Source organism: Carlito syrichta, unplaced genomic scaffold (genome assembly GCF_000164805.1).
Source record: "Carlito syrichta isolate Samal-C Ts95f unplaced genomic scaffold, Tarsius_syrichta-2.0.1 Scaffold316346, whole genome shotgun sequence".
Lineage (NCBI taxonomy): Eukaryota > Metazoa > Chordata > Mammalia > Primates > Tarsiidae > Carlito > Carlito syrichta.
In genome coordinates, this window is record NW_007260442.1 from 1,460,102 (window position 1) to 1,474,778 (window position 14,677).

Sequence of the window (14,677 nt, forward strand, 5' to 3'; positions counted from 1 at the left end):
CAATCCAGTCTGGGCGACCGAGTGAGACTCCAACTCAAAAAAAAAAAAAAAAAAAAGAGACCTCGTCTCTACAATAAAATAAAAAATAGCCGGGCGTGGTAGCGCACACTTGTAGTTCCGGCTACTCGGAAGGCTGAGGTGGAAGGATTCCCAGAGCACAGCAGGTCGACACTGGGGTGGCCGTGAGCGTGTGTGCCACTGTAATCCAGCCTGGGTAAAGAAGTGAGACTCCAACTCAAAAAAAAAAAAAAAAGAAAGAATCTAGGTGTGGTGGCTCATGCCTGTAATTCCAGTACTTTGGGAGGTGGAGGTGAGAGGATTGCCTGAGTTCAGGGGTTCGAAATCAGCTTGGGCAACTTGGTGAGACCTTGTCTCCACAATAAATCAAGAAAAATTAGCCAAGTGTGGTGATGTGCACCTGTAGTTCAAGCTACTTGGAAGGCTGAGGCAAAAGGATTACCTGAGCCCTACAGGTCAAGGCTGTGGTGGCTGTGAGTGTGCCACTGCACTCCAGCCTGGGCAACAGAGTGAGACTTGGACCAAAAAAAATTGTATTTTATATATTGCTTTGTGATTTGTGTATTTCACTTAATGTACTAGCAACTTCTTTATATTTCAATATTAATTTATAAATAATTTTTAAATGGCTAAATAGTATTCCATTATATGGGCATACTATAAGTTACTGAAGTCATTCCCACTGTTAAATATTTGGGTTGTTTCTAGGTTGCTTCTAGTTTTCATTGTTATAAACAACTCTGATATAAACAATCTTATAGCTGCATTTTTGCAAACATTCACTATGATATCCAGAAAGGCCATCTAAATGTACTTTAGAAGTACAGCTATCCTAACACTGGGTATTACTATTGAGGATTTTTTCCTTTCTTCATATTGATTTGTAAGAGCTTTTTATATATTAAAAATAATTGCCCCATTATATATACTACCAAATCTTTCCCAAATTGTGATTTGCCATTTAATTTTCTTAATGGTCTCATTGAAAACACATATTTGGGGAAGTAGAGTGTTGAGTCTATTCCTATTCTGTTTTGTTTTGTTTTTTTCCCCCTCACTCCAGACTGGGGTGCAGTGGCACGCTCATGGTCACCACAGCTTCAATCTGCTAGGCTCAGGCAATCCTTCCGCCTCAACCTTCCAAGTAGCTGGAACTACAGGCATGCACCACCACACCCAGCTAATTTTTTGATTTATTGTAGGGACAAGGTCTTGCCATGTTATTCTGGTTGGTCTTGGATTCCTGGGCTCAGGTAATCTTTTCTCCTCTGCCTCTATCTCCCAAAGTGCTGGGATTATTTTCCTTTTCATTAATGTGCCCAGTCTATTTTCCTTTTCATTAATGGTTCCTTATACTGGTGTCTTTGTCTTCTAAAAAGTGTTTAATACGAGTACATTTATTTATTGGTATAATTGATATTTTTTGGTCCTTTCCCCCCCTTATTCTTTATGCTTTTTGTTTTTTATTTCCATTTTTCTGTGATTCACTACACTGTGTAAGTCACTTTGTCTCATTTTAAATTAGTAATCTTAAAGTTATATGATCTATATTTTCTCATTTTAAAATAAGTAAACTTTTTTTTTAGTCAGAGTCTCACTGTTTCGCCCAGGCTAGAGTGCAGTGGCACGCTCATGGCTACCACAGTCTCAACCTGCTGAGTTCAGGTGATTCTTCTGCCTTAGCCTTCCAAGTAGCTAGCACTACAGGCATGTGCCATCATGTCTGGCTAATTTTTTGATTTATTGTAGAGATGAGGTCTTGCCATGTTGCCCAGGCTGGTCTTGAACCCCTGGGCTCAGGCATTCCTCTCACTTCTGCCTCCCAAAGTGCTGGGATTATAGGCGTGCGTCACCACCTCCAGTTATAAGCAAACTTTTATTTTACTGCAATTATCTATGATCCACAATAGTATTATTTTTCTCTAATACTTTATTTATCTTAATTTTTTTTTAGACAGAATCTTTGTTGCCCTGACTGGTCTTTAACTCTTGGGCTCAAGTTAACCTCTCGCCTGTAGCTGGTACTACAGGCACATGACACTGCATCTGGCAAAAATGTCTACTAAGTTTAAAAACAGATTAACAAATGAAAAAAAAAAAAGATGAACAAGAAGTACTCATTCAGATATGTCCTCTAAGCTTTCTTGGTTAGACTGTTCACTGCTGCTGACTATATTCTCTGACTTTTCCCTAAATACAAAAATAATCAACAGACTGACTGAATCACCTTTTTTCCTCAGAATCCTCTAGCCTCTAGAGATTTCTCCCCCAGTATTCTGGCATTTAGTATTGTACAGGAGAAGTTTGATGTGAACTTAATTTGTGTGTGTGTGTGCTTTTCTCTCTGGATGTTAGTATAATTTTTGTTTGACATTTAGAAAATCCACTAGCATATGTCTACATGTGAATGTTTTTCTCACTCATGTGATTTCTTTCTACTACTTTGCTTATGATTGCTTTCCCTCTATCTCCTCTATTCACACTGTCAAGGATGAGTTAGGATTTTCTACAGTGAGTCTTTCTGGGGAGTGGGGGGACATCTCTGCTTTCTTCTTTGATCTTCCAATTCTTTGTATATTCTCTTAACTTTTTAACTTTCTATTGATTTATCAGAAAAAGGAGGCTTATGCGAATCTAGTCAATATTGGAAGCTGAGGTGGTAACTGCCAAGAATTATATAGGTCTCTGGCTGGGCACGGTTGCCCTTACCTATAATCACAGCACTTTGGGAGGTGGAGGAGAGAGGATTACTCGAACCCAGAGGTTTGAGACCAGTTTGAGAAACATGGCAAGACTTCTTCTCTACAAAAAAAAAAAAAAAAAAAAAATTAGCCAGGTATGGTGGCACATGCCTGAAGGTTGAGACCGAAAGACTGCCTGAGCCCAGCAGGTCAAGGCTGCAATGGCAGTGAGTGTGCCACTGCATTCCAGCCTGGGCAACAGAGTGAGACTCCAACTCAAAAAAAAAAAAAAAAAAGAATTGTATAGTCCTTTGACACCCCATTAAAAGACCCTTCCTGCTGTCTTAGATTCAAACTGTAAGGTTCAACAGGTGAAGTTAAGGATTCTATTTGACCACCCTTAAAATCAGGGATGGTACTGGTGGGAGTGGAGGTGATAAGATGGGTGAGAGAGAAGGGTTTAATACTGTGACATTGTAACTTATTTTAGAATTGATTGTGGCCTAAAAGATAATGGGCTGGAAAAAAAAATTTAGACTAACACAGAATGATGTAGTTAATTTAAAAATTGAGTCATATCTTCCTATATATTTGAAGTTGCCACACTATAATGATTAGTGTCCTTAGCATGTATACTTTTCCTTTAATATCCATGATTGCTGGGCTCGGTGGCTCAGCCTGTAATCCCGTGCCTTTGGGAGGCTGAGGTGAGTGGATTGCCTGAGCCCACGGGTTCGAGACCCTCCTGGGCAACTTGGCGAGACCTCATCTCTACAATTAAAAAAAAAAAAAAAATCCATGATTACAGAATTATTTTAACATCATATAACTAAAAGACCAACTGGCTTATAATATTTTTATCACATAACTTACTTGAGTACTTAAACTTCTAAAAATAATATATTATTGTTTTTATGACTATTTTTATCAAGGTAATAATCAATAGAAGGCTATACAACAACCAAGAACATATTATTAAGCTAAAATCTTGTAGAAATAATGATCTTTCTCTTTTTCTAAAGAGATAATACAATAAAAGACGAATAAAGACAAAGTTAACTGTGCCTCCCCGTCTTTTTCTAACATATCTCCAGTCTGCTGAGGAAGCCCAATGTTAACAGCCTGGTATGTGTTCTTTCACCATTGTTCACAAATGTGTGTGTGTGTATATACAGATTATACAGCCTATTTATTTATTTATTTATTTTATTTATTTATTTGAGTTGGAGTCTCACTCTGTTGCCCAGACTGGAGGGCAGTGGCCGCACCCGGCCACTGCAGCCTAGACCTGCCGGGCTCCAGTGATCCTTCCGCCTCAGCGTTCCAAGTAGCCGGAATTACAGGCACGCACTACCACGCCTGGCTAATTTTTTCATTTATGGTAGAGATGAGGTCTCGCCTGCCCAGGCGGGTCTCGAACCCTTGGGCTCAGGCAATCACTCACCTCAGTTTCCCAAAGGCGTGGGATTACAGGCTGAGCCACCGAGCCCGGCTTACAGCTTATTTTTTAAAAAACTAAAATAGAATCATTAAACAGACATTTTAAAAAGGAAATGTGTGTACTTTTATATGGAATACCTAATTAATTTAACTAGTAGACAATTGAAGAAAATTTGTTTTATAAGATGAATAAATTGCACTTGGGGGTTCAACAAGATCACACATACACTTAATTAATAAACTGGCAAACATAAGTAAGTCTTTGGATAGTTTTAGTCAAAAATCTTTCCTAGTTGCTGTATTGTGCTTTACTACTGTACAGTTTGAGAGAGATTTTTAGAACACACTCAGAAAATTGTACAGGATCTATAAAGTTCAGCAGAGTTGATTTTATTCTATAATTTTCAGTAAAGCTTTTAGCCTTGCAGGTGTTAATAAGGATCTGACTTCCTCAATTTCACTCCCAATTTATAGCTCAAATAATTAGGTCCCAGAACTTTTATCTTAATGGATTTAATAGTAAAACTCAAGTCTACATCGACCTTTATAACTGATTTTTTCCTTTCTTTTTTTCTCTTAAAGATGAGGAGTGTAGCCGGGCTCAGTGGCTCAGCCTGTAATCCCGTGCCTTTGGGAGGTTGAGGTGAGTGGATTGTCTGAGCCCGCGGGTTCGAGACCTGCCTGGGCAGCGAGACCTCATCTCTACAATAAATCAAAAAATCAGCCGGGCGTGGTAGTGCATGCCTGTAATTCCGGCTACTGGAAGGCTGAGGTGGAAGGATCGCCGGAGCCCAGCAGGTTGAGGCTGCGGTGGCCGGCAGCGGCCACTGCCCTCCAGTCTGGGCGACAGAGTGAGACTCCAACTCAAAAAAAAAAAGATGAGGAATGTAATACGTTTGAAATTTAACAAGATTGCTAGTAGCCTTCTCAGACATTCTTGTCTTCCCAAATATGACTTTGTTGAGGACTAAGTCCATTCCTTAGAAACACAGATTCTCAGTTAAAAACTAAAGTTCATGTCGGGCTCGGTGGCTCAGCCTCTAATCCTGCGCCTTTGGGAGGCTGAGGTGAGTGGATTGCCTGAGCCCGTGGGCTCGAGACTCACCTGGGCAATTTGGCGAGACCTCATCTCTACAATAAATCAAAAAATGAGCCCGGCGTGGTAGCGCGCGCCTGTAGTTCCAGCTACTCGGAAGGCTGAAGCGGAAGGATCGTCGGAGCCCAGCAGGTCAAGGCTGCGGTGGCCGGGAGCGGCCACTGCACTCTGGTCTGGGCAACAGAGTGAGACTCCAACTCAAAAAAAACAAACAAACTAAAGTTCGTTTGTAAGGGGATGATCCTTCCCTTCCTTTGGTGAAAGCTAAGGATCTGAAGAAAGGGAATTGTCTCTGTGCTCAATGCACTTACTCTTACAGTTTCTATAAAGACAACACAAGCTTGCTAGTAAGTTGGCTAGGTCCACCGAAAGTGACTAATACTAGGCAATGAGACATGCAATATAGGAAGAAGTGGAAAGACTTGGGGAATTCTTTAAGTTAGTTAGAAATGACTAGAAAGAAAGTCATTTGGTAGAATTTCAAAAGAAAGACTAGTTTCTCCTTCAAATTTTAAACATCTTAATTATACACCTTCAAGTTTTAAATGTAGAACTTATTTACATAAGGTTACATACATTTGTTACCATGAAAAATTTCAGATATTCATTTATTAGGTGGCTTGGGAACAGTTCCAATGAATTATTAATTCCTGATTTTGGAATTTACTCCCAGAACAATGAACACATATGCAATTTTCACTAACATTATCATGAGTTTTGCATACATTTATCAAGAGAATAGAAGGAGACCTCTAAGCATAGAAATTGACTTAACTTTCTTGGGGGTATTCTGGTCTCTCAGGTAAATAAGCATTTTATAAGCCTATTCAGCAATTTTATGAAGAAAATCAACCCTGTCTATGCCCCCTTGTTTCAATATGTTTAAATGGTGGGAGGAATGCTTGTGAAAAGTGAAGGGGAGCCGGGCTCGGTGGCTCAGCCTGTAATCCCGTACCTTTGGGAGGCTGAGGTGAGTGGATTGCCTGAGCCCGCGGGTTCGAGACCCACCTGGGCAACTTGGCAAGACCTCATCTCTACAATAAATCAAAAAATCAGCCGGGCGTGGTAGCACATGCCTGTAATTCCGGCTACTCAGAAGGCTGAGGTAGAAGGATCGCCGGAGCCCAGCCCGCGAGGCTGCGGTGGCTGGGAGCGGCCACTGCACTCTAGTCTGAACGACAGAGTGAGACTCCAACTCAAAACAAAAAAAAAAAAAAAAAAAGAAAAGAAAAGCGAAGGGGAACAAAGCACATATACCTAAACTAAGTCTGATTTTCCTCTTTATTTCCAAAGGCAGATGCAATCCTCCACTGTCAGTAGAACTACATATTTACCTGAAGGTGTATATCAACCTATTACTGTACTATATTCTGATGTTTCTTTTTTTTCAGAGATGGGTTTTATTTTCAAAATTATTCTCTTCCTTCTTCAGCATTGTGCTTTTATATATCCAAGTTATTTTGTGGGGAGAGGGGCACATTTGCTGCATTTTACTTTTTACTTAATTATTTGTATTTAGGTATTTTTGATATATAGATATAAATATAGGCTGGTGGTTTGTCTTGACTTCAAGTAAGTTCAGCAGGAAAACTAGTTTGCCCATGTTTATTTGTCAAAGGCTATTTGTAAAAGGCTATCTTAATTTTATCTTTTTTCCTTGAATTTGTTCTTTCAAGCCACTCAAGGTAATATATTTCATCACAAAGTTATCAATGAGATTTTTCCATATGAAAGCTAGCAGATGACAGGCTCAAAACACAAGACTGTAAAAATACCTATGGTACTCACTTAAAATGAAGATATTTAAGAAAATTATTTGATAAAAATGCAAGTTTTTTTTTTTTAAACTATGGAGTTGGTTACTACAGATCACAAGCGAGAAATAAGAAATGGACAACAAGCAAGAACCCATCTCTACAAAAATATCAACAAATTAGCCCCGTGTAGTGGCACCGCCTGTATTTCTAGTTAATTGGAAGGCTGAGGTAGAAGGATCACCTGAGTCCAGAAGGTTGAGGCTGCAGTCATGATCATGCCATTGCACTCCAGCCCGGGTGACAAAATGAGACCCAGACTCAAAAAAAGTAAGGAAAGAAGAAATAAAATTTATAAAAAGTAAAGAGAAAGGAAGTACTCTTGTAGATGTTTCAAACCCATAAGATTGTTAAAAAACAAAAGCAAAAATAAAACTTATTCAGCCTGGATTAAAAGTTCCTACTGCATTGCTTTGTAGCTGATATTTCCAAAGATGACATGCTGTGACAGGCACAGTTATTTGGCTCCCTCCTATGGTATATATGTCACTTTCTATATTTTCCAGGTATCTGTTATCTGCAAGTCATTAAGCTTTCTAAGACTCTTATTTAATTATCACCAACCTGATGTATTTTCATATTACTTTTTACACAGTTCTTATCACGTTCACCTTTCCTATTACATCCTGAGCTCCAAGGATGGGGACCATGTCTTATTCATCTTTATTTTTCAAGTACTTGGAATACTGTCTGGCATATAGTAGGCAATCAGCACATTTTTGATAAATGAATAAATGGGGAAAGTTTATTTGGGTGGTAAAACATTGGAGATGTTTTTGAACAAAGGTAGGACTAATCACCATTATATAAAGCGAGATATTAAATTAAGCAAGCTTTAATTCAAATCTTGCCCTAGTTATTCAGCTCAATAATTGTGTTTCAGCTAGTCTTATTTCTGGCCAGTCATCCCAATAAGACAGTGGAAAGGATAAGGAGTGAAAGGTATATGAATACCACCTGATGCTCCTTATAGTAAACTGAAAATAAAATAAATGCCTCCGGGCTCGGTGGCTCAGCCTGTAATCTCGCGCCTTTGGGAGGCTGAGGTGAGTGGATTGCCTGAGCCCGCAGGTTCGAGACCCGCCTGGGCAGCGAGACCTCATCTCTACAATAAATCAAAAAATCAGCTGGGCGTGGTAGCGCATGCCTGTAATTCCAGCTACTTGGAAGGCTGAGGCAGAAGGATCGCTGCAGCCCAGCAGGTCAAGGCTGCGGTGGCCGGGTGCGGCCACTGCACTCCAGTCTGGGTGACAGTGAGACTCCAACTCAAAAAAATAAATAAATAAATTAAAATAAAATAAAATAAAATAAATGCCTTTGGCTTAAATGACTACCTGTCCATTTTATAAGTAACTGTCCATTTTATAGTCAACAAATATGAAATGATTTATACTAGATACTTTATATTTTCCGCTGGAAATCTCCAAGTCAAAAAAAAACCCTAAAATATATTTGTTTTATATCATTATTAAAGAATCATTCATTGAGTATCAATGTGTATGTTAAAGACCACACAGTTCATACTTTCTCCTTTTAAAAATAAACTTTTGAGTTGCTAAAAATATTCTAGCATATAACTGATATTTGAGAGTATTTTTTCTAGCATCAGGTATAAGAGAAATGTATCCTATAAATTATTTTCTCTCACTGCATTTAAAAGTAGGACTTAAAAAGACTGACCCCTCAAAAAGCAGACGGCATTTTATTCTTGTACATAATGGTCAAATTAAAGGAGTTATTTAGCATGGACTAGAGTGAAGCTCTGAGCAGGGAGTTTGAGGGGGGAAGAAATGCTGAAGAAAGGGAGAAAATTTAGGAGGTTTAGGTTATAATCATACCTGACACTGACTCATTCATTATGCTTTAATGAAAAAGGGTGCAATCTCAACAATTAATAAAGATTGCTTAAGCTGAAATGGTCTCTTATGAGCAGCACAGCTTTACGGTATCACGGAATTAGTTCTGAGGCTGAACATCAATATTCTATACTGCTTTCTTGATCCTCAGAAGTTCCATAAAGAGCAAAAACCTAAGCAATAATTTATTTTTATTTGGAAAATACTTTTCTTCATGTGTTTTATAATATATTGACATTAAAAATACATGAGTTTGATATCAAAGTTGCTTACTCGATCTAGAGTATCCATAGACTTAAGACAAGAACTTAAGGGATCCTCTGAGAAGGTGTTAAACTGAAGACTGCTAAAATGTCAACATATAAGCTTTCTCTGTGTGTATTAATAAAGTATGGTGTAATTTTAGTTTTGAGATTTTGGGAAAAGCTTATTAACCTTTCTTTTTTTAAATTAAATATATTAAACTTTTATTAAACTAGTAGAATTCCTATAATGGTTAGTATATCTCAGTCACAAGCAATGATTCTTTTTCCTTTAAGTTTTCAAAATCAACATATGGAAGACATGCAGTGATAAGTTTTTTTGTACATCCTCTAAGACAACATTTCTCTGAGTATCCTCTACATTTTCTTTGGGGATGATTCTCCCAAAACAGATTGCTTAAGGTTTTAATTTTATTTACACTTTTTTTCTCAAATTTTACACTCTCATGAATATATGGATTAATATCATGTGATAAGAAAAATTCTCTTGTCTTATAGGGGGTGAGTTTACCTTTTCATATGGATATTGAGGCAGTGCTATATCTCCCAACTGTTTATTGCTTCTTCCTGAAAGGCAGAAGTAGACACTGGGTTTGTGCCTCTCCCCTTGACTGGGAAAGGGGTTTGGGGGCTTCTGAAATGGTTGGGCATAAAGGCGTCAAACTTCTCCGAGGCCTGGGGAACCAGCTGTGCTAAAGAGGTCTCTCTTCTCGAACAGAACTCTAGTTAGCATGGCCAAGAGTTTTACTATTTCTCTCACCAGGTGCCTGCCGCACAGCTTCCTGGCTCTAGTGATGTCACTCAGCTCACAGAGAACCGAACCTGAAGGAGCCAGGGCCACAGCAGACACAGGCAGAGGAGCCGCAGCATCCCTGGGACCCCAGGTGGGCCCTCAGCACTGTGCAACGGCTGGACTAGGCCCTGCTCTAATCTTTCAATGTCTTAGTTTTTCTTTGTAAAATGGGAGTAACAAATAGAACCTACACCTCACACACTGGTTGTCAGGATTAAAATCTTTTGAACACCTAGCATAACCTAAGGATATAGCAGTATAGTGCTTGAAACACAATCAAGTACACAATTATTGCTGTCATTATCTTGGAAATGTCAACCACAGCTCACAGAATGGGTCTCTGTGTGTAAGCTAAATGTGTAAGCACACTTTAAAATTCTTTGTACATTTAAAAATTGTTGGCAAGAGGAGAGACTTTATGGCACACTCAGAACTAGGATTATTTCCACGCTCCAGATTCTCATCCTCTTAAAGTCACTAATTATGCCGAGGTTAGTGCTAGTAGGCCTTGAGCTACTTATCTGTCCTTCATCTTATAAAATTCTGGAATTATAGCCGAATACTTTTCTTGATATCCTCAATTTATAAAAGGCTAGAATACTTATAGTAACCCAAGATTTTAGAAATTCTCTGAAAATGGGAAGATGAAAATGACAAAGACAGGTAAAGATACCTACATAAAAAGGGAGGAGTAATAACTTGCAAGCAGCCATGGCAACTGAGGAGAAGAGTGATCCTGTATTTTAATTCAGAAGTACATGGATCAGGAAGAATGAGCAACAAACATTTGAGAGGGTTGCAAAGTAAACAACATTTTCGGTGGAGGGACAGGTTTCAAGACAGAGCTAAAGCATGTATGGGACTGGCCGAACAGTTCCAACAATGTGGGGCTAGAAAGACTCTGCTTCCAAGAGAATCCTCACGAAGAGCCAGTTTCAGGTGGTGAAAGGACTATGAGCCTCTCCACCAGGAGTCAGTGGAGTCCAGGCTTGAATGGACTTCAAGGGAATCCTTTAGGAAGGGGGCAGGCTAGAAACAGATCAGTGTACAGAGCCCTCACCATGTAATTACAACAAAAACAGATGCTGGGAGATTTGGGGGAAAACATGCTGCTTTCTCTGAAGATGGTCACAATCTATCCCTATTTTACTTTATTTTTTTGAAAACTCTTGCAATGTTGCCCAGGCTGGTCTCAAACTCCTGGGCTCAAGCCTCAGGTTCCAGAGTAACTGGAATTACAAGCACACACCATTATTTTAACCCTATTGTAAAAAACTTGTATTCATTTGGATTACTAAGCTGCACTTCAAATAAAAGTTTAACATATATTAGAGGCCAAAATTAAGAAGTTAAGCAGAATGGGCTATAGAATTAACTCACAGATGATTATATAACCTTCTACAAGTCATTTTTAACTGCTCTACACTATAGTTTCTTATTTTAAAACACTGCTTATGAGGATGTCTGATCATATGCCTCTTTCTGGTAACACAGACAATTAAGATCATAATTTGTGAGAACTCTTTGTAAGAAAGGAGTTAAAAACAGACATTATGTCTGATTTAGGGAATCAGAACACTCAAATTAATCAACCATATTCAGCTTCATTAGTAGTGTAAAAAATACAAAATTTTTAAAAATGCCATTTTCTCTTTATCTGATTAGCCAAAACCTTTAAGGTAATACTTAGTGTTGATGAGTGTAGTTCTCATTTCTCTAAACACTGCTGGTAGGTGGATACACTGGTATAATTTTTAGAAGAGCCAATTTGACAATATTTATCCAGACATAAAAGTATACATCTTTTAATTTCACAATTCCACTTTTAGAAACTGACTTACCGAAATACTCATCAACACACACAGATATATACAAATAAAAAACATTTACTGCACCACAGTTTGTTTTAAAAGCTGGGTACCAATCTAAACATAAATGTATTAGCAGAATTACAATCAATAATTGTCATTTATTTACATGAGAAACAAGTGTACCCAACACTCAGACTCTAATTTTAATCTGAAATTCATTTAGACAGAAAGTCATAATTTTTTTGAGCAAAAGACTATAGGCATATTTCAACATAAATAAAATTTTAAAAAGTTTGTGCTTTTGTATCATGTCTTTGGGAAGTATATGTTAAAGGGAAAATATATTCATGACTTTAAAAAACAGACAAGTAATGCCTGAATAAAGAAAATGAGAGCTAACCCTTTCATAAATGTTCCTTAAGCCAATTAGGATTGGCACCTAGGTATGAATATGAAAAATGACTTTGTACTGATTAGCTGTTAATATAAAATAAACATATGTTACTATGTAGTAAGAGATGCAATTAAGCGCTAAGATGACAGACCCTTAATGAGACATTCATCAGGAGTTAGGAGTAAATTGAATGTAGAAAACTCTACATATTCCACATCAAAGCTGTACCTACTTATTTCAATAGCTCTTCTGGTATCTGAAATTGTGACTAAACTCCATTCACACTTACAATATTATGCAAACGAATGTCCAAAATAGCATTTTTATTTATTTATTTTAGATTAGAAAATATAGTTTATTTAGAAAGTAAATTGAAGAGAGAGAGAAAGAGGGAATTCACCTTCCCAAGGTAGGGGAGGAGCGTCAAAGATTAAGAAAACATGGCCTGGCCATAGCTCAAAGAACACATGGCCACACCAAAGCTTAGCAAGGCAATGGTGAAAATAGCATTTTTAATATGCTGCAATTACTTTTGTTTTTTAAGTCCAAAGAAGAGAGTTAACAAGATAAGCATATTTAAAGTGCTGGGTGGCTTGTCCTTCTTTCCTAAGACTATTATTCCAGCAACAATAATTAATAAATAGCATGAAACAAATCTTCCTACACTTGTATACAACTGCTAACTGTTCATATATTTTCATTTACATATAAATAAATATGCTGGGCTCAGTGGCTCACATCTGTAATCCCAGCATTTTGGGAGGCTAAGGTGGGAGGATAGCTTGAGTACAGAAGTTCGAGATCAGTCTGGGCAACATAGCAAGACTTCATCTCTACAAAAAATTAAAAAATTAGCCAGGTGTGGTGGTGTGTACCTGCAGTACCAGCTACTTGGGAGGCTGAGGTGAAAGGATTGCTGTAGCCCAGGAGTTTCGAGACTGCAGTGAGCCATGATTGAGCCACTCACTGCACTTCAGTTTGGGCAACAGAGTGAGATCTTGACCCATAAAAAAAAAAATTAATGAATGACTGATCATAAATACCTATACAAATCTTCCATGTTATTTATTAAATATTTCTTTTTTGTTTGCTTAGTTGGAGTCTCACTCTGTCACCCAGGCTGGAGTGCAGTGGCACACTCATGGCTACCGCAGTCTCGATCTGCTGACTCAGGCAATCCTTCTGCCTCAGCCTTCCAAGTAGCTAGAACTACAGACGTATGTCACCATGCCCTGCTAATATTTTGACTTATTGTAGAGACGAAGTCTCGCCAAGTTGCCCAGGTTGGTCTGAATTTCTGGGCTCAGGCAATCCTCTTGCCTCACCCTCCCAAAGTCCTGGGATTACAGGCATGAACCACTGTGTCTGGCTAAATACTTCTTTTTACATTCAACTTTTACTAGGCAAACACATCAAGGGGCTATTATGGGCTTAAAAAATTTACTGATGTTACCTCCTGATGAGCTATTCAACAGGAACTTCACCCTGATATTTAGAACACTGCTTTACATGTTTAGTAGCGAAATGGACATGACTATCATTCTATGAAGTGCAGAGTAAACATTCTTTTAGATAGGCTAACTGATAGTCACAAACTGGCACACTATCCCTAAAGCCTGACAAATTAGTTATATGCAAGATACTCACATCAGTATAGTGGCCAAGCTTATGACACCGGTCACACTGTTTTCTCCAGGCATATCTGAAAAGACATCTGTGGCCCAAAGACCTAGGCAAAGGACAGTATTCGCAAAGTGGGGCTGGACAGGAATACAGGAGATGTCCTCTCTCAGAGCACAAGAAGCAGGGGCGAACTTTCTATATGGCAGAAAAACATAAAATCTCTTTAGCAAAACGCTTTAGTCTCAAAATAGCAGAAGATTAATACTTCTTTTTATATATAATCCTATAAAAAGTTATTTCTATTGTGATACCCCAGTGAAGGTCCAATCTTGAGAACAATTATAAAACTTTAAAAAGTCTGAAATCAGAGTTTTAACACAAGCTATCTGTGTACTGTGGCTGTCAAAATGGCTTAGTCTGTGTGTACTAGCAGCTAGCTTTCATTTTTTACGTCTTATCTTATAGGAATATTGACAAAATGAAAGGTAACTAAGAAGGAAAGTAGGATGATGAGAATATCTGGAAGGTAAGACATAGGAGATACAGATATAGAAGAGGCTGTTTTGCCTGAAGAAGCAAAAACAAAAAGAAACATGAGAGCTGTCTTCACTATTTGAAAGACAGTCATTTGGAAGAGGGAGTAGGTAATAGAAGGAATGTTTGTTAAGTGCTTATTATGTGTCAGAGAATGTCTAAGAGCTTTAGCTCTGTGTTGTTTCAAAGGTTGAAGTAACTGCTTAACATAATTTACATCAATAAACATTTATAAATGCCTAAAATTATAATTTTCTAACAATGAAAATGATCCCACAATGAAGTAAGCAGTTTTGTAAAGTATAAGAGAATGGGTTCTAAGGAATCATCTGATTCCATCTTTTCATCTTTTAG

At 38.1% G+C, this 14,677-nt stretch overlaps 1 protein-coding gene across 3 annotated transcripts in view; it reads right to left on the reverse strand.

Annotated features, from left to right (window-relative positions):
• The window catches only part of ZCCHC7 (zinc finger CCHC-type containing 7), a 248,793-nt gene that overhangs the window by 43,302 nt on the left and 190,814 nt on the right, over nt 1-14,677 (reverse strand). For all 3 annotated transcript variants that reach the window (XM_021707050.1, XM_021707051.1, XM_008074151.2), the window contains one exon: nt 13,814-13,984. In XM_021707050.1, the coding sequence (XP_021562725.1) occupies nt 13,814-13,984 (171 nt within the window). The remainder of the gene's footprint in view (nt 1-13,813; nt 13,985-14,677) is intronic.